This window comes from Lachancea thermotolerans (assembly GCF_000142805.1).
Source record: "Lachancea thermotolerans CBS 6340 chromosome E complete sequence".
Classification (NCBI taxonomy): Eukaryota; Fungi; Ascomycota; class Saccharomycetes; order Saccharomycetales; family Saccharomycetaceae; genus Lachancea; species Lachancea thermotolerans.
Genome location: NC_013081.1, coordinates 397,355 through 420,670, shown reverse-complemented (window position 1 = coordinate 420,670; position 23,316 = coordinate 397,355). Strand labels below are relative to the sequence as shown.

Here is a 23,316-nt window from a genome sequence, read left to right as displayed (position 1 = left end):
AAACATGACAGCGAGCCCGGCAAGAGCCGCTGAACCTTTAGGCCATGGTAGAATGCTTGGGCATGCGCGCGAGCATGTTTGCTCGCCTATTTGCAAATATTAGAACAACTGGCATTTAGCGCCGAGGGCTATTATATAATGAGAAAGCGGAAGTATGTTAAGAGTAGGAAGCTGTGGCCGGCTCAGGCTTCGGGCATAGCACGATACACCAATATGCTGAAGTGCGATTTTACCGCTGAAGCTCCTCTACCCGTTGGATTAGCTGCCGAATATAAGTGCAGGCCATCTCCACCGTCGTCGCTTTCGACGGAATAAGCACCGCTTCTTTCATTTCTGCGGGCACGAGAGTATGGAGCTCTGCGAGCGCTGTGTTGAGACGGTTCCGGCGGCCCTGTTCGGCCGCTTTGTGAACCTCCTTTTTGGCCTGTTCGTCTTCGTCTGGGTCCGGCCCGCTGTCGACGAGTGACGACTTGCTGCTCTTACGAACGGGTCGCAGCTCGGGCGTGGAGCGTGTAGGTATTGATGTGTTGCTAGCGTGACGCGACAGCGGCAGGTTCGGGTTCTTCGCTTGGATGACAGGCGAGTCAGTCGCCATGATTACGTGGCCGTTGCCTGAATGCGCGTAAGTCGACTGGTCTCGTACCGGCGACTGCGCGTGTGAACCGACGTCGCGGGAATTGGACGGCAGAATAATCTTGGGGTAGTTCATTAGGGTCGCGGGCGTCACATTGAAGTCGTTGTGCCCTGCTCCGTCGGGGTCCCTTGATGGCAGCGCCGGCGTACCAGACGCACGCGCACGAACTGAGGACGCGCTCGAACACGAACCAGAAACTGTGTCATCTGCAGACTCCGATAGCGAATGAGTGTGCAAGTGAGAGGTATTCTGAGGCTGTTGCTGTTGCTGTTGCTGCTGCTGCTGCTGCTGCTGTTGGGCGCTTCCAAAAAGCGGCACGGATGGCGGTGGGATACTACTGTCGGGCAGCTTGAACATGTCGTCCCAGTTGGTCGCAGCGCTTTTACGTTTGCTCAGAGCAGACCTGCGGCTCGAGAGCTGTGGGCTGTTTTTCGCGACCTTCGAGCCGGAAGAGTTACTGAAAGTGGTGGCCGTCAGCGCAGGCGTGGACAATGGCGTTTTTTTGCCCCTCGAAGATGAGGAGGATGACCCGCGTTTCGCGCCCGGATACTCCGGAAATTGCGCGTCGATCGCTGGAGAGGATAGCGGCGAGAACGACGGCTTAGTACTCGCGCCACCGCTCATGCCGGAAGCCTGTGAGCGCAAAAATGGCGTGTGGGAGGGGTGCTGGGGAGCCACCACAGGCGATATGACCGGCGAGAACACCATGTCAGGGCGCACGTGAGAGTGCGTCGCGACCTCGAGCTCGAGCTGGAATCCATGGCCCAGGTGCGCGCTGTGGTCCCCTTGGCTGAAACTATGTCCGTGCTCCCGGCCCTTCTCGGAACCGTGCTCCGCGTCCTGGTTGTGCTCGTGCCCGTGTGGCAACGCGTGAAAGCTCAGCTCCTGGAACGGCGCGGCCCCCGGCTGTTCGCCCTGGCGCACGCTCTGGTCACTCAAATACTGGTCGACCTGATCCAGAATGCTCTTAGAATCGAAGGACTCGGCTTCGTTCATTTGGTAACGGGGCTAATGCTGCTGTGTTTTGGGTAGCTCGTGAACCAATGTTTTCGCGTGCTTTCAACGGACTAAGGCCTTCAAGGTCCGATGAGAACCTTCGCGCTTTGGTTGAACGCTTGCAATACTTCTGCAAGCCTCTATGTTGCTGAGATCCTGCTCAAACACTCGTGACAGATACTTGGCGTTTATTCAACGCCTGCAGTATGTAATTATATTTCCATATCAATATAATATTTGGCCTTCGATACGAGTCAACCTGTACGGCGTCTTTCTCAACTCTTCGTGCATTTACGAAACCCACACGGCCACGCACAGGCGCGCCACTGTCTAATGCGCCATGCCGCCAGTGTTCCTTTGACCGAGAAATGGGCGTTTTCCGGCCTTTGGTTCCTCTTCGTTGCCGCTTTTTGGGCGCTCTCTGCGCTCGAACTCGGTTGATAGTTCTGACTCGTCAAGAAACGTGGGCTATCCGAGAAATTATGCAGCTCTCATACTTGACCCAAAAGCCAAAGAGCGGGAAACAATGCCGAGACTACAGGCAAGAAAGAGCGAACATGCATGACTAGTAGCGCTTTATCATATATATACAAACTTGGCCTCCGAGATAAAGCCGATGAGTATCACTTGTAACGGAGCCGTCGCTCGGCTAGCGACGACGCTTGTGCTTGGACCCACCGGCGCGCTTGGGCCCCGAGCTGCCAGTGATAGCCTTTATCTCTTGGGAGCTAATTATTAGGCCATTCCTCGTAGACCTGCCCACGGAGTTGACTTGAAGCCCGCGTTGGCGGTGCTTGATGCGCTGCGGATCGACGGCAGATTGGCCGCTGCCTATGCGGCGCTCGATATCGTTGCGGTAGGTGCGGTCGATCTTGCGGAATTCGCCCTTTTTAACCTTGGACAGGACAACACCTGCGTCGCGCGCTTCGCGCTCGTGCTGCTGGATCCGCTTGGTGTGTTTCTGGACCATGCCCTTGCGAATGTTCATGGGCACCTTTTCCAGCTTGCGTGAGCGGCCGTTCGCGGAGGAGAGGTTCTGCAAGCGCATCTCGAGGGTGCGCGCGCGCGCCTTTCCGAACACCGCGTCGTCCTTGTACTCCACGTTGTCCATAGTCTGCAGCGTAAGGTCCGCACCGCTGGGCGTGCTGCCGAACGCGCTCAGCAGATGCGACTCCTTCAGGAACCGCTGCAGCTCCAAGTCGTTGTGCAAATTCTCGGCCTCGACGTTTCCTTCGCCGTCGCTGCCGCCGTGGCGCGCGCCAGAGCGCCCGTCCTCCTCCGACTCAGACTCTTTCCGTACAGGCGCTTTCCCCAGCCGCAGCAGCTTCTGCTCCTTCTTGCTTGGCGGTACGTAGGCGTCGGTCACCCCGCCGAACTTTATCACCCTGGGAGCGCGGCTGGCGCCGTGCGCTGCTTTTTGTTTTGCAGAGCTTTCGTCGTCAGAAAAACCGTGGAAGCTCGCATCACTTTCAGCCTCGTCGCTCGAGTTGTCTCCGTCCTCCTGCTCGGACTCCTGCGACTCGACGCTGGATGAATTTTCTTGTGTCTCGTTCTTCGTTTTGTCTTCGAAGCCCATGGCCTCCAAAGACCCAAACTGAGCTTCAAAAGCCTTCCGCTGGATCTCCAACTGCTTGGCGTAGTCATCGTCCGACATACCGCTCCGTGTTCACCTTCCTAGCTAGTGTTCGCTTTCCGAATGCCACAGCGATGAGCTTGACGGAACATTTATAAAAAATGTGCAGATATAATTTTCCAGGCATCTCAGCATGCCGGTACTCGGAAAAATGCAGAAACACGCACAACTCTACGTATTACGACTCAATGACCCGGTTCGTGGGGTGCATTGACTTGCACAATGGCCAAGTGAAGCAAATTGTGGGCGGTACTTTGAAAGAGGACCAAAAGGAAGACTTAAAGACCAACTTTGTATCGCAACACTCATCTAGTTATTATGCTAAGCTGTACAGAGATAACGAGGTTTCCGGATGCCATGTCATCAAGTTAGGACCCAACAACGACGAGGCTGCCCGCCTCGCGCTGGCCTCAGTGCCCGGATTCTTGCAAGTCGGTGGCGGCATCAACTATGACAACTGCCAGGAGTGGCTAGAGATAGCCAGCAAAGTGATCGTCACAAGCTGGCTCTTCAACAGCAACGGGGAATTCCAGCTTGCAAACTTGGAAAAAATCTCCAGTAGATGCGGTAAGGATCGCTTGGTTGTGGATTTGAGCTGCCGAAAGGTGGAGGACGGCACATCGCACAAGTGGGTGGTGGCCATGAATAAATGGCAAAAACTCACAGACTTGGAGCTGAACCACGACACATTTTCACGCTTAAGCCAATACGCGGACGAGTTCTTGATTCACGCTGCTGATGTCGAAGGCCTGTGCCGCGGCGTGGATGAAGCGCTGGTCGCCAAGCTCTACGAATGGACCGAGCACCTGCCACACCTCAAAATAGTATACGCAGGAGGAGCCAAGAGTATACAGGACTTGGCACTCATGAATAGGCTGAGCCACGGGAAAGTCGATTTGACATATGGTAGCTCTCTTGACATATTCGGAGGTAACCTAGTCGCCTTCAAGGAATGTTGCGAGTGGAATCACAGAGACCACGCCCAATAGGTTTTATCTTCCAATTTAATTATACAGTGCAGGCGTTTAAATGCCCGCGTGCTTTGTTTATTTTGTCGAAATTCCTTCTTTTATTTACCATGCATCATCAAACCCGGAGCTTGGACCCGTGTGGCCGAAAGGAGCGCCCGGGCCGCCGCCCATTCCGCTACCACTGCTGGGCCCGCCACTGCCGTATGCGAAGCCGGAATCGGGCTCCACGGGCATAGCTCCTCCGTCCTGATCCACCATGCCCGCAGTGCCTCCGAAGTTGACCTTGTCTTGGTCCATTTTTTTCAGTGAGAACAAAATGTCTGCCACTTTGTCCTGCAGAGTCTTCATGCCGCGGATGACGACCTGGTCAACGGTCAGAGACCCAACAGTCTCGACGTTCATGTAGAATGTAGTTGGCTTAGCGTTGTAGTCAAAGGCTTCGTCCTCGTTTGGTGGGTCCTCGTACTCGCAGTTCTTGGACTGCGGCCACTCTGCCGCGGCATCAGTCTCGTGCCAGTAGTCGGTGTGTTTTAGCTTGTTCCAAGGGTCGTATTCGAATTCTATAGCCGCCGCAGGTGACCACTTAGCGTGCTCCTTGGAGATACCCTTTTTGGCAACACATTTGAGCTTGAGCTCCTGGCCCTTACGCAGCTTGCAGATGAGTACGCCGTTACCGTCTTTGTCCTGGATAATAGGGTGGCCGATGTTGCGGCCCATCAGGTTGCTTACGATCACTAAATCCTTGGCATAGACGTTGGTAGTCGACTCGCTCTCGCCCACGGCCTGCAGTGTCAGCACAACGGAGCATCGGTCGCAGTGGTCTTCGCAATAGCAGTCTCTGCAGTAGATGAGATCATTGATATCGCTGCTCTGCAGCGGGATTAGGCCCAGGCGGTGCGAAATAAATTCGTCTGCCAGCACAGAGGTGTTGGTTTCCACCTCCACTGAGTCGATCGCAAGTGTTGGGATCTCTGCTATCATGACTCTACGCAACGAGTTGGCCATCGTTATATCCACGTTGGAGAGAATGAAGTCCACATTGTCTTTGGTAGCTTCTCTAATCTTCACCTGAGGTCCTTCTTCTGCCATGTTTTCGGGTTCGCTGGTGGACTGGATCGCTGAGGAAGCGGTGACAAGTTGCTGCTTGCCGAAACGCTGCTGGCGTTGTCTTTGGTGTTAATTCATACACAACAAATTTTCACGAGATTCTATGACCACGTGACGATCACGTGTGTTGTTGAATTTAAGTTCATCACGTACTCTACAACCATGGCAATATTTAGAATTGGCGACGTATACAAACATTTTGTGTGCATTACGCAGGCGGACTAGAGCATCACCTGTTTTCGATCTTCCTCATCCCATATGTATTTTGGTACTGGGAGCTTCGGCACATTTCTTCAATTGAGCACGAGCCCGCGCGCTAAAAGCTGGCCGAGAAATAGTAGAATCACACCCTAATACCACATCATTTAAGCGGTCAAATGAACGTTCTTTTGGCGCATCTCCCACCTCCTCCAACTGCGTTTCGGATCCGCCTGCCTCACGTCATCCATAATCGTTTCATACGACAGTGGCATTAATTATGGCATTCAAACTGGTAATGAGCTCGTACCAGCAGGGGAACAACTAAACAAAGGCCTACGCGCTTGCAAAGTTCCTTTCCACAAACCATTGGACCCGTGCTTGAAATGAATGGCCTGAAACCAATGACAGGTGCCCAAAAAGTCGCCGTCCCGGACCTGCGTTTCGAACAAACGTTCCAGAGAGCGCTGCGCAGAGAAGCCAGCAAAAATCAGAAGGCCACTTCCCAGGGCCACAGCACAACTGACGCAGACGCCACTATAAGTGCCTCCGTGATATGCAAAGTTGTTTTGCGCGACGTCCTGTTAATGCCCTTTTTACAAGGCATTCTCTGGACTAGTGCTCTGATAGCGTTGAAACCATGGCTGCATATGGTAAGGATACGCGGACAACTGGTGGGCCACCGCATTTACGAGATGGTTTTGGGCAAGGGCCTCGTGCGCAAGCGCGCATGAGAGGAAGTAGGGATCTAAATTCGTTATATGTACAAGTTTGGTGCTATCTTCGTTTCGCTGCCTTATGTGAACTGTCTGGACCCGCCGCGTACAAACTCTAGGATTTTCCAGCCCTCAGTTTCCTTGTCATCGATGTTCTCCGGGTCTCTCGTGAAAACCATTGCGTAGGAGCTCATGAGGATGTTGGATTGCGTACCAGCAGCCACCTCGCCGGTCTTGACGTCCCTGTAGAGATGAATTTCCTGCGCGCGACAACCGACGACGAGTACGGGGAGATCCTGTGGAGGCAGCAACTTGGCACTGACAATGTCCACGCCACGGATATCTAGAATACGGCCATCCGCGAACAAACCTTGCTCGCGGAACACCTTCTGCTGCGCGGCGTACACGTTGTAGGGAGCCTCGCTAAACCACTGCTTGAGAACCTGCTCCTCGCCTTTGACGTACGCTTCTAGTACCTCGGGGATAATGTATTCTCTCAGGTGACTCAGGAAACTTTCGCTGTTGAAGTTGCCATCCATCATCTTGAATTGACCCATCACCCGCGCTGACTCCGTTTCGGCGAAGAGACCACCAACTTTGTTGCCGATAGTACGCATGAGCACTATCAATGGGTTCTCACTCTCGTCCCATAGTTTTTGTTTAACATCCTGTAGCTTTCTTCCTACAACGGTTTTCTCCTTGAAGTCGTCAACTTTCTTTCCGAAAGATTCTTTGGCCTCAATTTCAGTGGCCACCAATGCGGTACCCGCTTCCTCATTGCTCTTGACAGCCTTGGGTCTCTTTCCGGACGCAATGTCCTGCTCGAGTTTCAGTCTCCTCTGCTCCTTGCTTATGAAACCACCATAACGCGAACTGTTACTGCTGTCCATCACCTCGGACACATCTTTGTACACCCGCGTGTGTCTCACGGGCTCGAAAGACTCATCAAGCTTCGCAGCAGTCTTGTTCACGGCCTGACGCGTGCTTTTACCGATCTCAGATTCCCACGCCTTGGCTGCGATCTTCTCCACAGAGTCTCCAGTCTTTTTCAGGGTCTTTCCCACAATTGTCGACCCTTTCTGCGCGCTCAGGTATGCCTCCCTGGCCTTCTTGTATGCTTCGGATTCTCCAATTTTGCCAGACGCATCTTGTAGCGCCTTAATATTGTCTTGAAGCTCCTGCGACTTCTTCCACTCTTGTTTGAAAGTTTCGCGGAAGATCTGCAGTGGCGACCTAGGGTTCCCCTGACAGGCCTTAAATGTCTGTGCTAGGTTACGACGAATTACCACGCTCTTAAGCGGCCTTCCGGGTCTCAACATCCTGAATTTGCCTCTGGCGACACCTTTTTGGTTGATACTGTTGAGAACGTATGATATTAGAATATCAAATTTTTTCACTGTTAAGATGACTGTGTCTAAAGAGACCAAAATGACAGCGCCAATAAGAACATTTGGATCACTGGCGTTGATACTTACTACCAAGAGGGTTTCGCTGATAGACATTGCTATATTAAAGACCATTGAGCCAATGCGTTGTCTTTATTGAATATTCTTCGAAGCCTCGCGTTTCGATTCTAAATTCAATCGGTAACAAAAACAAAACGTCAGTATAAACGGAGAGGGGACGCGTTCAAGGCATTGTAATTGTTGCCTGCTATTTCCTTGGCTCTGACTCGATATATTGAATGTTCAAGCTCGAGCAACCCTGTGCTTACAGCGGTTCCTAACTAGGTTTGTTTTATATAATTGTTTTGCGCCTTGCAATGACACAGTTGTGCCCTGAAGAACACTGAGACGGTACTTGGGGCCCGTTGGACCAACTGTAATAGACCGCACCTTCTTAAGATCTGCAAGCGCTCATAAAGTCCTGAGTTTACTATATGTAGTCTTGCACGGCGCTGTCAATACTGTCTTTTGAGTAGCTAGAACTGAGACGACCTCTTCAACACATGAGATGCTAAGGATCCACTGGCCTGGCAAGCGATTTCGGAGGGTTCTACTGGGCTACGATGGGCAGGAGACCAGGTAGGCTTGGGGGCATGGCCCCCATTGATACACTATCTTCGTCAATGAGCCGAAGAGACCCCGTTCCTACGCGTTACACTTCACATCGCAAGGATCCTAAGGTCATCCAGGAGCTGAATAGAGCGTCAGTACGCGATTTTATGCCCGATGTCTCGGCCAACTCAAGCCTTCGTGCTTCTCAGGCCCACGAGTCAGGAGATAGATCGCCCATAGAAAGCCCTGTGACAATCGAGAGCGATGCGCCGGTGCATACGACTCCGGCCAGAAAGCGACAAAAAATATCCGCTAGCCTGATCCTGAGTTCTCCAGAAATTAGTTCCGATGCGGCGCCAGGAGCGCAAGTCTGTAAATCCAGCGGCATGGTGCGCGTGGTGATCCGAACTGGCAAAGAAATAGTAAAATCAAATTCGGTGCTCAAGATTGTGAACGACGACGAAGGTGTCAGATTTAGCATACGGTGGAAGGGTGCCGACATAGAGGGCTCTCAAGTGGATTTTCTGCGAGACTGCGAAAAAGTTTACTTTGACGCCCTCAAGAGCCATATGGGTGTTTTACTGAAACACTCGCGCTGCGTAGACCTAGACGACACCTGCAAAACAGAAAAAACAAAAATTCTTCTTTGGAGCAGCAATGTAGGAGCTGACGTGAACCTCATCCGCCTCAAGGAGGTTATCAAAAACAGTATGATCGACTCTGCAGTACTCTCAAATCGGCTAGCTATTTTAGGCACTATGAAGCAAGCCGTAGCACGCCAAGAGTTGGAAGCTTTTTCTAAGCGCAGGTTTTGGGAAAAGCCAGAGTTTCAGTCGCTTGGAAAGCGCCACTCGAAGTCATCGAAGTCCAGCTCAGGCAGCTCGGGATTCAAGATTACAGTTCCTCATGAGACAGAGCCGGACAAGGACGATAAAGCCAGTCATAATACCATACCTTCGACGCAATTTTATACAGACGGCAATACTGGGTCACCTCCTCAATCGAGCAACTCATTGAGAGAACATACATTATCGAGTTTGAGGCGCTCCACAAGGACGACCAAAGCCTCCAGTCCAGATGGCACTTCGTTCGATGATTCCTGTACAGTCTACGAAAAACCTGAAGTTTTCAAGCCCTCTTTGTTCTATAAATTCGATGACAACACTACTTTATCAGTCACTAATCAAGACTTCAAGTGTCTCTACAATCACGATTGGATTAACGACTCCATTTTAGACTTCTTTGTGAAATATTGGACGGAAGATTCAATTAGGCGGGGAACTATAGTTCGGGAAAAAGTACATGTTTTGTCGTCTTTCTTCTACACGAAGTTGATCAGCAACGCCGACAACTATTATAATAATGTCAAGAAGTGGGTAAATCACACTGGTCTCTTCAAAAAGCAATATCTCGTGATGCCTATTAATATAAACTATCATTGGTTTGGATGCATAATTGAGAACCTCCCGTCTCTGTTCTCCTTCCTTAAAAGAGAGCGCGAGTTCAAGGAAAAGCACCAAAAAAGCGCTGATGGTGATGACATTGAAAATTCAGACGATCTGTCGGTCACTTCGCCCATTGTTACAATACTTGTCTATGACTCCCTTCGACAGACCCACTCTCGTGAAGTGGAACCCATCAAGGAGTTCTTAATTGCGTATGCTGCAGACAAATATGGTCTGGAAGTGTCAAGAAATCAGATAAAAATGAAGAGCTGTCTCGTTCCACAACAGCCAAATATGAGCGACTGTGGGGTGCACGTTATTCTTAACACTAGAAAGTTTTTTGAGAATCCAACGAAGACTTTTGAGCTATGGAAGTCGGCCAAGTCAAAAAACAAAACTGCATCCAAAGTCATCAATGAGTATTTCGAGAAGAAGGAAAGAATAAATGCGCGTCCGGATCTACGAAGCGTTCTTTGGAAGCTGCAGGAGAAGCAAATTGAGTTCAATAAGCTAAATGGCGTTACTGAAACCAGCGAAGATGACGGAATCAAAAGTGATGGAGAGCACAGTGATATTGAAATAATTGAGAATTATGAACAACCAGCTACGAGACCAGAGCAGACTTCTGGGCAAATAAACGAGGAGCTTTCAAAGCCTAATGAGGGCCAGTATAGTACTCCCGAAATTCCCGAAAGTAAAGATCAACTCTGTGCTTCTTCGAAGAAGGATGCTCCTACTTTAAACTCTGAGTTACCAAAAACTGACATGATCACAGGACCTGAAACTTCAGCAGGTGGTGTTGAAGGCGAATCAAAGGCCTACAAAAGTCAGGACAGGAGGTTTCTCGAAAGCTCGCCAGAACTATTGCCAGCAAAATTATCAGAAGCGTCATCGGAACATCCAGCCCAGGATAAAGGTTCGGTTTCTAAGTACTTTGCCAAGGCAAAATCCAAGCATGGTACTCAAGAGACTCGTGACGACATCGAGGCTTCGGCCTTAGGACTGGACTCTACAAGCGGCGCATCTTATAACGTGATACTTAAACATAAGGATGCTCCAGATCCGGACAAGATAACATGCGGGACGGGAACCCTCGAAAATGACGAAGACAGGGATCTTAGAGCACCCAGTCAAGGGTCTAAAGTCCTCGGTTCACCTTCGTCAACAAATGGCATTGCCATTTTGGGTTCACAGGCTTACGAGGAGAATAAAGGAAACGGGGGACTCACCAGCTCCCCTGACTGCAACTCCGACGATGATGTGAGACTGGTGAGTACAAACTCTGCAGGATCTTTAGATCTATCAGGTCAGCATTCTTCACAAGGAAGCTTTATAAAGCAGCTTTCGCCTGTAAGGAAATTTCAAGCTGCTATGTCTAAATACAGTGGTGCAGCGGATGAAGAGGTCTCGGACCGTACTGACTCAATTCATCAGTCACCGCACTTAAAAGCCTTGGATGCACCGCTGTCTCGCAGAAGCGTTATCCAAGACCAAGTACAGGACATCGATGATGGACTCTCAACAAAAAAGTTCGCTATTGACGTTGACCGTAGCGGAAGCGAAGAAAGTTGCGATGGCGAACAAGAAAGCTCAACCAGAAGATCCGGTGTGCATAAGTTTAGGAACTCGCTTGGATGCTCACCAAAACTTGAACATCTTGGAAAACCAGGAAAGGGTTAGTATAGTCTCAAGTTATACAGTCATTAGCATTTTAGTTTTAATCATACATCCCTAAAGATTAAAGCACAAATCCATAAACAGAAATCTGGTACAGTTGATTTTCATGTTGTCCTTTTGCGACAGTTTTTTAATATTTTTTGTTACTTTGTAAACATTCAAGTATAAAAGACAGTGTGCCAAATATTTCACATAAAAGTTTCTATGTAACTTTGCGAGCATGCAAATGACTACAAATTGTTAATTCATCACAATCCTTCAGGCAGGTTTGTCAGGGTCTTGCCCCTGCCGTAGACCTGCTCCCTTGTGTTAACAACGGATTTCTTAATGAAATCAGAAACTGACTTGAAGATCTTGGGTAGATAGAAAGTGCCGCTCAACACGGGAGGAATGACAAAGAAAAGTTTGTGAGGGATAGTCCAAGGAACTTCTGATGATGACAGCGAAGGGCGGACTGTTCTCAGGAAAGAATACGCCGACAAGACTGATTCATAGGAAGGGGGACCCTTTAACAGATACTCATATGTGCATAAAGCCATTTGCAATGCAAAGCTGAGGCCTGCCGTCAGGACACATTCCTTGACCAAATCGATAACGAGAATTTTCAAAGATTTTAGCCTTTCATCTTGCCCTAGCTGTAGCATACGCTGAATTGACTTCCTTGCGTCAATGATCGAGGCCAACACAAACCAAGTAAAAAAAAGACCAAAAGTCACAAGTCTTTCGCTCACTACAGTGCCAAATTCTGCCCAAGAATTTGGTGTGAAGAAAGTGTCAATTTTCCAGGGCTTTTCAATTCTTAAGATAAAAATTTCAACGAAGAGCGAAACGAATGCGAAATTGTAGTATAGTACAATACAGTACTTTATGGCTTGCATTTTACCCAACAAAATGAATAGTAGTCGTCCTTGCCACTGCAGTCTATCTTGGGGCAAGGGCGCATTGGCACCTTCCTCGTTTTCTTCAAAGTCTGCAGCAGGCTCGAGATTTTCTGGTTCTCTAACGCCGCCGTCATTCTCGGCTCCATCGCCGGCCTCGGGGTGCACAGCATATTCATCGTGCACGACCCTGGTCATCTTAAACTTGTGAAATAGTTCTGTTCCGCGCATTGTAATCCATGCACCTATAGCAATGGGCCATAAGCTTACGGATGAGAACTTCCGGTACGCCAATAGATACCCGCGAGCTTTCTCATTACCTGAAAAGGGTGATAATACAGCCACCAGCATTAGTCTTCCAACGAAGTTAAAAAATAGTGCCAGAGTCATGCATAAAACTGAGGCAAAAACCCAAATTAGCAGTAATAGAGTTGAAAACCTTGACCTAAAGTTAGGGGGCGTATACACGACCGTGTATGCATCAAATTCTGTGCTTTGGTCGTCAAGATAGCTATAATCTCCTGCGTTTTCTTTGTTCCTCTCTTTGATTGACTCAACATCGAGAGGCTTCAAAAGTTTGTTCTCCTTTGTGACCGGCACAAAGAGCGTTTGCACGTAATTCCGTGAAATAAGATCGTTTGCTGGTACACGCATTAGGGTTCCGTCGGGCACAAAATAGGCATGTATCTCTAGATTAGCTTTGAAGAGTTCATCAGCCTGAGCCGGGGTTTTAGGGTCAACATAAAGGTCTGGGTTTGACCATTTGGCTTTCTCAGAGAAAAAAAACCTGTAGAAAAGATTACGGTATACAATGTACCCTCTCTCCGTTGATATGTCTTTATTCAAAATAAAAGAAGACAAACGAAGCTTCTTGCAGGAAAGGTCAAAAGCTTTCGTCCAATACTGCCGAACATACAAGTTGAAGCTTTTATTCGCTTCGGTTATACGCATTGGCTGGTGGAGAATCGCAGCAATCCCGTAAAAAAACAGTTCATCTTGAGCAGTTTCAAAGGGCAACAACTTGGACTTGAGAATCAAAGGGAACAAGATTCTAGTATGGAAGCCGAATCCGATAACAATGAATAAGGCGTAAAGCATTATTGACAGAAGCAGCCTAGAAATTTGGACTCTCATAGGATGAATTAGGCTATCGTGCAAAATTCTGATATTTGGATCATCAGAAGACCGGATGAAAAATAGCACGCCCGGTCTAATAATGTATTTTCTGATCATAGCGACATACTTCGCGAACCAACACATGTAGAATGTCCCAATAACCCAATAAAGGACCCACTTTGCTGGAGACCATATGTCGAGCCCTCCAATAAGCAGGAATTTGTTATGCGAAGTCAGGCATGGGCTAATCAGTGAAAAGTCAATCATCAAACCAGCTAGGACAGGAAAACCAACAAGTTCAATGCCGAACAATAGAAAAACTTTAAGCGAACATCTTATTGCGAAGAAAAGGTGGAATACAAATCGGAGATTAGAGTTCTTCATACCGTTCTTTGGCCCATAGCCTCTACTCATGATCCCCGTACTTGCACATAAAATTCCAAGAAGCGTGCTGTACGTGGCCAAGGCAGGTATAGATTGCGCGACGGTTGAGGTCTTATTGTTGTAGTCAACGTAGTTGGTGTACACGTAGGATATGAATGAAAAGATCTGCATTGCCTTAGTGTTAAGCCACAAATTGAGGGAAGAAATACGGGGGAAGCGCCTCGACAACTCTTTGTAGAGTGTTGGTGTTCTTGAAATCTCAACAAGCTTTATGAACCCCCGGAAAGCCCAAACAAATACTTTGCTGTAAATGGTCAAGAGCAGATTGCCCAAGAATGTAGGAATAGCGTAGGTCAAGTAAAGATATATCGCCAAGAACGCTGTCGCAGCAAGAAAGTAGAAAGGCAGGTTTCTGAATCTTAATTGTACGCCGAAGATTGCTGGACGTTCTTGGTTCCAGGCCTCCTCAGGATCAGCTGCACCATCATTGCGACCTGGACCCACAGCTGGTTCTTCATGCTGCTCCCTCTCGGCGTTTTGTTGAGCGTTTTGCACCATAAATTCAAGATCGTTATCTCTGCCATGATTCATGGTGAAGTTGAAAACGCCGTTGTTCTCGTCCAGCTGCTGGCGCTCCTCGTCATCAATTTCGTGATCGCTAGAACTTGAGGAAGCAATTGACTCTTCAGAAGCCACTGCCTCGTTGGGTTCGTAATCGTCATCATCTTCGTCATCCTCCCCGTTGTAAAAAATGCCATCTTCGCTTCCGCGATTCCTATGGGTGGAATTGTGCCTATCGTCATTGTGCTCGTCATTTCCCGCCTGGATACCTTCGTTTCCAAATCCGAGGTCTTGACCACGAAGCAGGTCTTCCTGCAAAGGAACTGCCCGCTGAGCGCGCAGTCGTTCTTCATTCGCCCGAATGAACTGCATGGCGTTATGGAGGGATGTTGCCAGCTCTTCACCATTGAAGCGGGGACCGATGTTGTGGTACACCATCTCGCGGAATATGGGTTCCCGCACAACCATGTCGTATTGAAAATAGAGGGCGATGTGTATTACTGTGAGAAAAACAATTTGTGTTAGGGAGAATCTGTAGTTCTTCAAAAGTTGAAGAGCAATGTTTAACTTGGATGGGTTTTCTGGCACTGTTGCCTCAAATCCGTAAAGCAAGCTCTTCCAAAAGTCGCCTTGAATGGGAAGACTTCCGCCAAACAACAGCATGGCGATCAATTTCCCCAAAGTATTCCATGCCAGAGGGATGCCCACAACGAGCAAAGTGGTGGCCATCACAATGCGTATTACAGCTTGCGCCTCTTTGAAAACGGACCCAAGCGTAGTGCGTATGACCAGCCCCACGGGAATACGGTCCGGCATGTTCTCGTCGTACAACGTCTTGAACTGAATAGAATAATGACAGATATCGCACTTGATGTTAGCGCCTGGTCGTGCCAGGTCAACGTTTTTGGACGCCACCCATTCTAACAGGCAGCTTTCGTGAATGTACTTGATAGAACCTCGGCATTTGCATGGATGAAATAGTGGACTATCTGATGTATTTTCTCCCCTGCAGATTCGGCAGCTGGCGTTTAGAGCTGCCGAATGCTCATTCTCACCAGAGCTTTCTTCTGCTGCCACTCCCATTCTATGAAGCTGGCTTATTTTGACTCGTGATATGCCGCTATAATCTTGTAAATGCGCTGTTCGCTCTCTTTGAATCAGTTTCTTTCCAGTTAGGTAACAAAATTTTTAAACTTTACGACGTAGACGGCTTATTTCTAAGAAATTTACAGATGCAATTGAGGAAAAATGGCAGTTACTGTTGGGAAAGGAGGGCCGAGCTATCAATAGGATCGCCCAAAGAATAACATTACAAATTTCCAAGCTCCCCCAATAACCCAATTCTTAAGCCCTACCCCCGGGCAAATAATATCTTACATCATTATACACGTTAGAAATAGCTACAGGCTTTGTAACAGATCGCTCAAGCAGGTCAACCAGTAACTTATCGGGTCCTCAAGACGCCGGGACTGGAGCCCCTTCAAGCAACCCATTCTGCGAAAGACTGGTCACTTTTACATATAGCATGATCAGAAGGGAGCCAACTGTAATAGGCCTCAGTCCCGAAGACTTGGCAGAGCTGGAGGAAGAGCTAGAGGAGTTCAAGCTGCAGAGGGAAATTAAGGCACAACAGCGAAACCTACAGCGGTCAGCAACGGTTCTAGCGGAAGCCGATCTGCTAGAGTCCGAGGCTCCGGTTAGAGACGACACCACGCATGAGAGCCCACTCCAGAAGCCGTTGGGCCAACAAGCGCCCCATCGGCCTCCATCACAGAGCGTCAACGCAGGTCCGCACGCTCCACGCAGCAATCCATTTTTCTCTCAACAGTGAGGTAATGCGTTCTCGTATAGCTATACTTAGCGTCTATTGAATGTACGGCTTAGTCTTTTTTGGCAAAGAGCTCCGGATCGCGAATCTTGTTCCATTGCGCAACCTGTTCTCTCTTGGCATGTACGTCAACCAGGTTGGGCGTGTAGCACATCTCGCCGTATGGGTTGCACCCTGCAAGGTTCTTGTCACTTGTGGCTTTGTTCATATTTATCTCCTTCAAATATTCGTTCACCCTCAGAACCTTAAGCTTCCCACCCAATGACAAATAGCAGAGCTTGCTGAAAGACATGAAAACCGATAGAATAAGTAGAATTACCCCCGACATGGCTTCTAACTGGACATCTTTCGGCAGCTGCAAGTGCGCAACGTCGAGGTTACTTTGAGTGACTAGGCGCTTCTTGATGGTGAGAAACTCATGCGAAGAGAAACCAGAGTGCAAAAGTTGGAAAATGGCCAGTACAAGCAAGGCCTTAGATACCAACGGCATTTATGATGATATTTCTGTCGCTTGTCAATCTCTGTTTCGAACGCAGGTTTCCTAAATGCTTAGTTAAAACTAATTCAATGCCAACATAATCAATTCGTACAAAATATTAGCGCTATAAAAGGCTGGCGAAAGAGCGATCCCGGCGGATGGCAACAAGATTCCCAATAGCTACAGAAATTCAGAACTGTATCCATGGGGCTCTGTGTCTTCCTGTGCGGTGTGCGGGTCTGCCAAACGCGGCACCTCCGGTGGATCCGATGATTCCTGGATGGGGTCCAATTCCTCAGGACTGTTAAGTTCGCGATTTTCGAAGATTTGGCGCTCGTGGTTTGCGGAGGCCAGACTTCTCTTAGGACCTGGTTCTGTTGAAAAAGCGTCCTCATCAATTATAGACTGGAAATCTTGGCCCAGTATGCTTTTGTTCAAAGATATTCTTTTTTCCAACGCTGGATCTTCAATTAACCCCAACTTTAGAAGACTCTTTAGTTTAACGACGTATACCAACAGTTCCTGCTCTGCACCTTCAAAGGTGTGATCTGAAATGTTGTTTAGATCCACATCTTCGTTTTCAAAACGATCCAACTGGACATCAAGCTCCTTGGCCCACAAACCTTCAAGGTAGAGGAAAACCTCTAGAAAAACCTCGGCAAGATCGCGTTTAACAGCAACTGCATATTCACGGGACACAACGTGCTTCCATTCATAATCCTTCTCGGGTAAGTTAAGCTCGAACATTTTGAAAGCAGTCAAAATATCAGCCAAAGCATCACATATCCTCCATTCCACGTGCAAGCGAGCCTGCAAAGTGCTAGACTGGGTTGTGGCAAGAGTAACTAGAATAGCGCTTAACTCTTTCACCATGGCAATCACCATATCGAGGACGCCTCTTGATATTGGACTAGCGTCTGAAGTATTCTGCAGGATTTCATACCATCTTTGAAGATTCCAGAGGACCACTAGCGCCACGAATTTAAAATCGACGCTCTTTAAAGTTTCCATTTCCAGAAACTCTAAGGCCTGCGGCAGCTTCCCAACAACTTTGGAAAAAAATAGCTGCATGAGTTCTTTACTGAAATCCAAAGGAACAACCTTGCCGAGCAGTACCAGCTTGTTAACGTAAGATTCGAAAACGGTTCTATAAAGCTCATTGAGGCCTTGGCCCTCAAAGTCGTCGCCCCTCGTTTCTAGAAATACCTGCAAAGGTATTCTAACATGACCCACTTGATCCTTCCACACTTCATTTAAATTAGGCAGATCGAGTTGCTGATGAAACTGGAGCAGCTTTGCATAAGAGAGACGTTTGATGTCATCCTTGTCATTGCTAAACTGCATCCGGTCGAAATTTTTCACGATTACCTCTGTGATCTTCTGGAAGTCGCCTTCCAGGCCTGCAGAACCCCAGTCTTCAAAGCTGAATAACATGTATATGCCAAAGAGGTGATGCGTTATGACCGCAGAGTGCAGTGGAAGTGTTGCAAAAAGTTGCTCCAAGTGAGGCAGAACTGCGGATATGACGTCGCTTTTCTTCGCACTTTTATTATTCACGCCGCCATGGCATAGCCCATTGAGGACGATCATGAACTGGATTGTGCTATTTTCATCGCCAGGAAGGAGAAGCAGTTTTTCGTTACTGTCATCATTCTCGCTTATCTCGGCAAACTCACTCAGATCGCCGTCATATAGTAGTAGTTTGCACATAGAGCTTATGGAATCTCCAAAGAATGGCTGTAAGAATTCAGAGGCCTGGAAAAGAAGGTGAGTTCTTTCTTGAACGCTGGTATCATCCTGGGAGTATTTGAGGTAAGCTGATAGCGATGTAATTAGGGACCGCATAAAAAACCCGACGCGAACCACATCTTCGGGCTCTAGTCCCCTCAGCTTCCTAGGAAATGAATGGGCTTCCAAAGCTTGATCAATTTTGTCTTTCTGTACTGTAGCAAAAAACTTTGCAACTGATGCCAAAAACTTCGCGTGTTTAGCGGAGGAGGCAATGTTGATTTCCTGGTAATCAAATATTAAACTTGATATTTTTGATATCTCGGTGTCTTCTAGGTAGCCAAACGAATTTATTTGTGTTAAGACTTGGATGGCTGTAAGCCTAACTTGCATATCCACGTCCTTGATGCAGATTTCAAGAATCCGCTGCTTAAATCTTTCAAAAAACTGGCGTAATGCCGAGCTGCCCACTTTGTGTTTACTACGCCTAATGTCAAATTTCACCACTTCCGAAAGCACCTTCATGACTTGAAGCCGCACCATTGCAGAGGAATCGGATAGAAGCCATCCGAAGTACTTTAGAAATGTCACTTTCATGAAATATTCAGGGTAGTTTTCTAGCCAGGTTGCTAAATGTGAAATGGAATCTGCCCTAATTGCTTCGTCAACGTCTTTGAATCGATGCACAAAAGCTAATTTGATGATGTTATCGATGCTGTTTTCGACTGCACTCTTCGTTTCCTGGATTTCAGCAATAGTACTTTCTAGCTTTTCTGCTGTCTTCTTATTTGCTCTCTTCTTCTTTTGTTCCATGCTTAATTGCCGCCTTAGCTTGACTAAGTAGTTGTTTTCTAGAATCACACTCGACTCTGTAAGGTAATCTTGAAAAGAGTACATGCAAAGAGTAGCAGCATGTCTGAGACATCTCAGCTTGCTTACAGAAAATGACGATAACCACGTCAAAATGTCGAGTATCAGTGAGTTGGACTCTCCCGATTCGCGCGGCGATTCTTCGTAAAGCAGTCCACGTTCGTTGGAAAGCTCCATCACTTTGTGCATAAATTCAGTAAAATTTTGGTATAGCGGTTTGAATTTTGCGCGTTTCTTATTTGTTTTGCTCATTCGCAAATGATTCTCGTGCAAACCCTGCTTTTGAAACATCAGCTGAATCTCTGCCACCGTTTCATTCGCTGTTTCGTTGGATGTCACGTCATGTTCTTGAACCTGGACCAAGGAGCCACAGCTGTTCAATATAAAATTGATAAACTCCTGAAGCGCCCTCTCTCTGCTTTCAGAATACAAATCCAGCCACTCGTTGGCCGTTTCCTCCACAGAGATGTCCTCCGATTCAGCTAAGGCCTGGAAAAGCTGCGTTGGTTCAAAGTCTTGCTGTAATTGCTGGAAAGCCTCACGACTCCTTTTAGAGCCCCTGCTGGCGCTTGGAAGTCGAGACTTTTTTGCTCCCCGCCTAGAATCTGTTCCTGCTTCACTAGCGGATCTCTTTCGCTTCTTGATAGCTGTGTCTTGATAATCTTCGTCGTCGCGCTCATTCGCGTCCTCATCATCATCTTCTTCAGACTCGCTTCCAAGGTCGATCCGGTCATCGGCATGCACCAGACCTAGAGAGTCGGCGTCCTCATCCTCAGCATCTGTTCTAGAGGACTTGTCCCGGATTCTGATTGAACGTCGTACCTCTGACATGCTTTCGGCAACTAATCTCTTAATGCAAATTCGTCTCCCGAGAAATGCTGTTGTTACGTTCAAACGCGTAAACATTCAATTTATTAATGGATAGCTTCGCGTACACATCATATTATACGTGACCGTCATCAAAGGTCTCAGCACCGCTCTTCAATTACCATATACATATCCAAACTAAACATCGATCCGACGGGGTCCTACTCAAGTGTATCGATTAGCTGAAGCTAGAGGAGTAGTTGCCGGTACTTTAGTTCCCATGGGAGATTTGGATACACTTTAACTCTAGCAAATTTAACCCAAAGAGCTGCCAAATAGGATATTGCCGCAGCCAAAAAAAACCCTTCAGCCACTCCAGTACATCTTAACTCTTTTCACTACCGATACCAGAGACTGTAAGCGACGCTGGGATGCATCTCCATCCGGAGATTGTTCATGAGAGGGCTCCCTGTTATTTTCATGACCAACGGATGAGGAACTACAATGCACCACAAGATCTACATTCTCTGTGCTACTTAGCTCGTCTTGCGATGAGACCTGAATGTAGTCGTGATCGGCCAAGTTCTCACAGCCTGCTGTGGTCACGTGAACGCACTGGTCTTGTGGACTATTGTTTTGGGAATGAATTGTGCTCGAGATCGTTATATCTTCTAGGCGTTCGTCGTCGGCGTCCTGCCACTTCAGCACATTGTTGAGAAATCCATTCCCGTCCTTTTCCGTATCAAAGTACGGCAACGTAACCCAATCTCTATCGTTAATCACAAACTGTCGTTGTAAATGTCAGTACAAATATAGGGCGCTGACGAAAATGCCAAAAGCTGAGACCAAAGGCGGCCTCAGGCTTCTTTAAAATGCCTCCATACCTTGAAGGTGAGTACTCCGGAACTCACTGCTGGGACTTCGACCTCAAAACTGTCATCTTCGGAGTTGCGTTTCAGAACGAATTTGGTGTGCTCCCAATTATCGAAATTACCCGTGACAATGACCTTGTCTTTTTGTGAAATATCACCGAGGGCATAATTAGGAATTCGCAGCTGCTTTAGAGTCATTATGATGTTCTATAGAAACTGGATCACTCCGAGGACAGAGACACTCCTTTGTTGAGGTACATCTTGTCGTGATTTGATCCTTTGTAAAGAAGGCCCTTCTAAAATTTAGATCAGAAGGGTGCGTCGCTAAGGACGACACATGCGCAGATGCAGTTCGCCAAATCCATAATATTATAATGATATATGGCTTTGACGTGAGTCTTTTGGTTCTGATGCCTGGGACCAATATTAAACTTCAGAGAAGAATGAACTAAGAATTAATTTCGAGTGCTTTTAGTTTATTTCTCCCTTTCCATATTACTCGCTCACTGTAGTCCAAGTCAAAAACGCCGTAAAGAGCTTTTGACAAGTAGAGCAAGGGTGCCCGGAAAGTCTGATTCCTTGGAGTCGCTTTTTTTGAGCGGGTTCTGTAGCGCAAAACACTTGCTAAGTAGGTAGAACACCCCTGCCGCAATTGAAACAGCTGAGAAGAATATAATGACGTTGTCGTAAGACTCTAAAGTTCCTTCACCAATAATAGCGCCTGATATCGGAATGCCTGCCAAGAATGTAAAGCCTACGAGGGCATACATTGTCGAATAGCGGCGTCCGAATTCGTCAACGCGCGAAATTTCACCGCAACAAACAGGCGCCAGGTTCAACATAGATCCATACAGAGCACCATAAATAGCTCCGTAGGCATACATGATGCCACTACCCTTAGAGCCAAATGGGAGCCACATAACAAACCCAATAATACCTAACAGCAGGTTTATTAAAATCATAACATTGAAACGGCCAAATAGCACGTCTGCCAGCAGACTACAGATATAGCCTCCCACAATCGAAAGCGCGTTCAACACCGTAATGATGTAAAATGCGTCTTCGTCACGATACCCAACCACTTCACAGTATGATGTGATATAAGTCAAAGTGGCCCCTGTTGAAAGTTCCGCCATACAGCAACCGAGGGTGCAAAATAGGTACTTGGGCTCTTTCAGTGCTTTATAGTCGAACGATCCTGAGAGGTAGCTGAGGAAGCTGCTTACGAAGGACGGCCCAGAGGTATTACGCAACAATGTCCCAGGTTGAGGTTTGTGGAGTTTCGCAGGGTCCTCTCGCGCTAGGAAAACCGAGCAGACCAAAAACCCAGTGGACAGGAAGCCTAAAGAACGCATTGCCCAAGGGTACCCAGATTTCTCGAAGAGGGACCGCAGCATCAGGGGAATGACGACGCCTCCAATACTGCCTCCATTCATCGCTAGTGCAGTAGCAATGCCTCGCCTCCGGTTGAAATGGTGACACACAACGCCAATAAGAGGACTTGACGATATTCCTGATCCCATGCCGACTAAAATTCCAAGGCACACTATAAAATGCCACACCTTGGTGCAGTTCCCAAGGGCGAACATACCCGTGAGAAACATTACATTTCCCAGTATTAAAGGGCGCCGGGCGCCATTTAGATCAAAGTATAAGCCACTGAACACAAAAGAGCCGAGCAAGCAGAAATTGTATACCGAAAAGACCCAAGAGATTGTCGACGTTGAGGCCGTCGCCAGCTGATTTTTCGCAATGTAATTTTGCATTACTCCAGCAGTGTAAAAGAAACCCCAAGTGGGGAAAAACCCAAGGAATGATCCAAGAATAGCCATCCATGCCTTCCAGCCGCCCTCCGCGTACTCGAATTCATCTGGCACGCTATAGTCTTCAACGACTTCTTCGCGCTTTTTGCCCTGGCTTGTACTGATATTCGCAAGTACTTTCGAACTTTCCGTCAGCCCAGGGGCTTCTTGCTGTCCCGGCAGTGACATTGATTTATCCAAGTTGGCGATTAGAGGTTACGAATGAAAATTCTTGAACTCACTGGTTTGCTGCCGCCCATCAGCAATGAGACTCATCGGCCGCTTTTAAACAATAGGCCTTATATTTCTAAAAAAAAATTGACTCTTATTCTCCGCAATTGAAACAAGCCACGTGATGTAATCACAATATTACGCGCCGAGTCCTCGGGTTATTTACGCTATTAGACCGTATAGATGGCTTCCTCTATGCGCCTTTTATAATGGAATAACGGTAATATCTAGTTTTCGAACTAAGGGGGAGTGTGTTTCCTGATGGGGGTGCCAGCACAATTTATGGTACTCAGAGGCAGCTGATGCTAACATCGTATTGAGATGCCTTTCTACACTGTATTAATAATCTCTTATAATTGCATCAAACCTTGGTTTCGAAAACGCTGT

General features: G+C 47.8%; 13 protein-coding genes across 13 annotated transcripts; 4 read left to right on the top strand and 9 right to left on the bottom strand.

The window, feature by feature from the left end:
* Positions 1–229: 229 nt before the first annotated feature.
* PHO4 (phosphate-sensing transcription factor PHO4) lies at positions 230–1,630 on the bottom strand (the record flags this gene model as incomplete). Its single annotated transcript, XM_002553640.1, has 1 exon — positions 230–1,630. One exon carries the CDS (start codon positions 1,628–1,630, stop codon positions 230–232), a length of 1,401 nt encoding a protein of 466 aa, XP_002553686.1.
* Positions 1,631–2,279: 649 nt separating this feature from the next.
* Positions 2,280–3,284, bottom strand: FAF1 (Faf1p; the record flags this gene model as incomplete). Its single annotated transcript, XM_002553639.1, has 1 exon — positions 2,280–3,284. One exon carries the CDS (start codon positions 3,282–3,284, stop codon positions 2,280–2,282), a length of 1,005 nt encoding a protein of 334 aa, XP_002553685.1.
* Positions 3,285–3,451: 167 nt separating this feature from the next.
* On the top strand, positions 3,452–4,252 carry HIS6 (1-(5-phosphoribosyl)-5- ((5-phosphoribosylamino)methylideneamino)imidazole-4-carboxamide isomerase HIS6; the record flags this gene model as incomplete). Its single annotated transcript, XM_002553638.1, has 1 exon — positions 3,452–4,252. One exon carries the CDS (start codon positions 3,452–3,454, stop codon positions 4,250–4,252), a length of 801 nt encoding a protein of 266 aa, XP_002553684.1.
* An 84-nt stretch (positions 4,253–4,336) lies between these two features.
* On the bottom strand, positions 4,337–5,323 carry RPB3 (DNA-directed RNA polymerase II core subunit RPB3; the record flags this gene model as incomplete). The annotated part of the gene is made up of 1 exon (XM_002553637.1): positions 4,337–5,323. The coding sequence occupies one exon, from the start codon at positions 5,321–5,323 to the stop codon at positions 4,337–4,339; it is 987 nt and encodes a 328-aa protein (XP_002553683.1).
* Positions 5,324–5,925: 602 nt separating this feature from the next.
* On the top strand, positions 5,926–6,273 carry KLTH0E04576g (uncharacterized protein; the record flags this gene model as incomplete). The annotated part of the gene is made up of 1 exon (XM_002553636.1): positions 5,926–6,273. One exon carries the CDS (start codon positions 5,926–5,928, stop codon positions 6,271–6,273), a length of 348 nt encoding a protein of 115 aa, XP_002553682.1.
* A 62-nt stretch (positions 6,274–6,335) lies between these two features.
* On the bottom strand, positions 6,336–7,775 carry TIM44 (protein translocase subunit TIM44; the record flags this gene model as incomplete). Its single annotated transcript, XM_002553635.1, has 1 exon — positions 6,336–7,775. The coding sequence occupies one exon, from the start codon at positions 7,773–7,775 to the stop codon at positions 6,336–6,338; it is 1,440 nt and encodes a 479-aa protein (XP_002553681.1).
* Positions 7,776–8,263: 488 nt separating this feature from the next.
* Positions 8,264–11,377, top strand: ULP2 (SUMO protease ULP2; the record flags this gene model as incomplete). Its single annotated transcript, XM_002553634.1, has 1 exon — positions 8,264–11,377. The coding sequence occupies one exon, from the start codon at positions 8,264–8,266 to the stop codon at positions 11,375–11,377; it is 3,114 nt and encodes a 1,037-aa protein (XP_002553680.1).
* A 245-nt stretch (positions 11,378–11,622) lies between these two features.
* Positions 11,623–15,396, bottom strand: SSM4 (E3 ubiquitin-protein ligase SSM4; the record flags this gene model as incomplete). Its single annotated transcript, XM_002553633.1, has 1 exon — positions 11,623–15,396. The coding sequence occupies one exon, from the start codon at positions 15,394–15,396 to the stop codon at positions 11,623–11,625; it is 3,774 nt and encodes a 1,257-aa protein (XP_002553679.1).
* A 442-nt stretch (positions 15,397–15,838) lies between these two features.
* Positions 15,839–16,144, top strand: KLTH0E04488g (KLTH0E04488p; the record flags this gene model as incomplete). The annotated part of the gene is made up of 1 exon (XM_002553632.1): positions 15,839–16,144. One exon carries the CDS (start codon positions 15,839–15,841, stop codon positions 16,142–16,144), a length of 306 nt encoding a protein of 101 aa, XP_002553678.1.
* Positions 16,145–16,193: 49 nt separating this feature from the next.
* On the bottom strand, positions 16,194–16,631 carry EMC5 (Emc5p; the record flags this gene model as incomplete). Its single annotated transcript, XM_002553631.1, has 1 exon — positions 16,194–16,631. The coding sequence occupies one exon, from the start codon at positions 16,629–16,631 to the stop codon at positions 16,194–16,196; it is 438 nt and encodes a 145-aa protein (XP_002553677.1).
* Positions 16,632–16,799: 168 nt separating this feature from the next.
* On the bottom strand, positions 16,800–20,123 carry IRR1 (cohesin subunit IRR1; the record flags this gene model as incomplete). Its single annotated transcript, XM_002553630.1, has 1 exon — positions 16,800–20,123. The coding sequence occupies one exon, from the start codon at positions 20,121–20,123 to the stop codon at positions 16,800–16,802; it is 3,324 nt and encodes a 1,107-aa protein (XP_002553676.1).
* A 267-nt stretch (positions 20,124–20,390) lies between these two features.
* ATG45 (Atg45p) lies at positions 20,391–21,094 on the bottom strand (the record flags this gene model as incomplete). Its single annotated transcript, XM_002553629.1, has 2 exons — positions 20,391–20,810; positions 20,909–21,094. 2 exons carry the CDS (start codon positions 21,092–21,094, stop codon positions 20,391–20,393), a joined length of 606 nt encoding a protein of 201 aa, XP_002553675.1.
* Positions 21,095–21,414: 320 nt separating this feature from the next.
* Positions 21,415–22,887, bottom strand: KLTH0E04400g (KLTH0E04400p; the record flags this gene model as incomplete). Its single annotated transcript, XM_002553628.1, has 1 exon — positions 21,415–22,887. The coding sequence occupies one exon, from the start codon at positions 22,885–22,887 to the stop codon at positions 21,415–21,417; it is 1,473 nt and encodes a 490-aa protein (XP_002553674.1).
* Between the last annotated feature and the right edge of the window lie 429 nt (positions 22,888–23,316).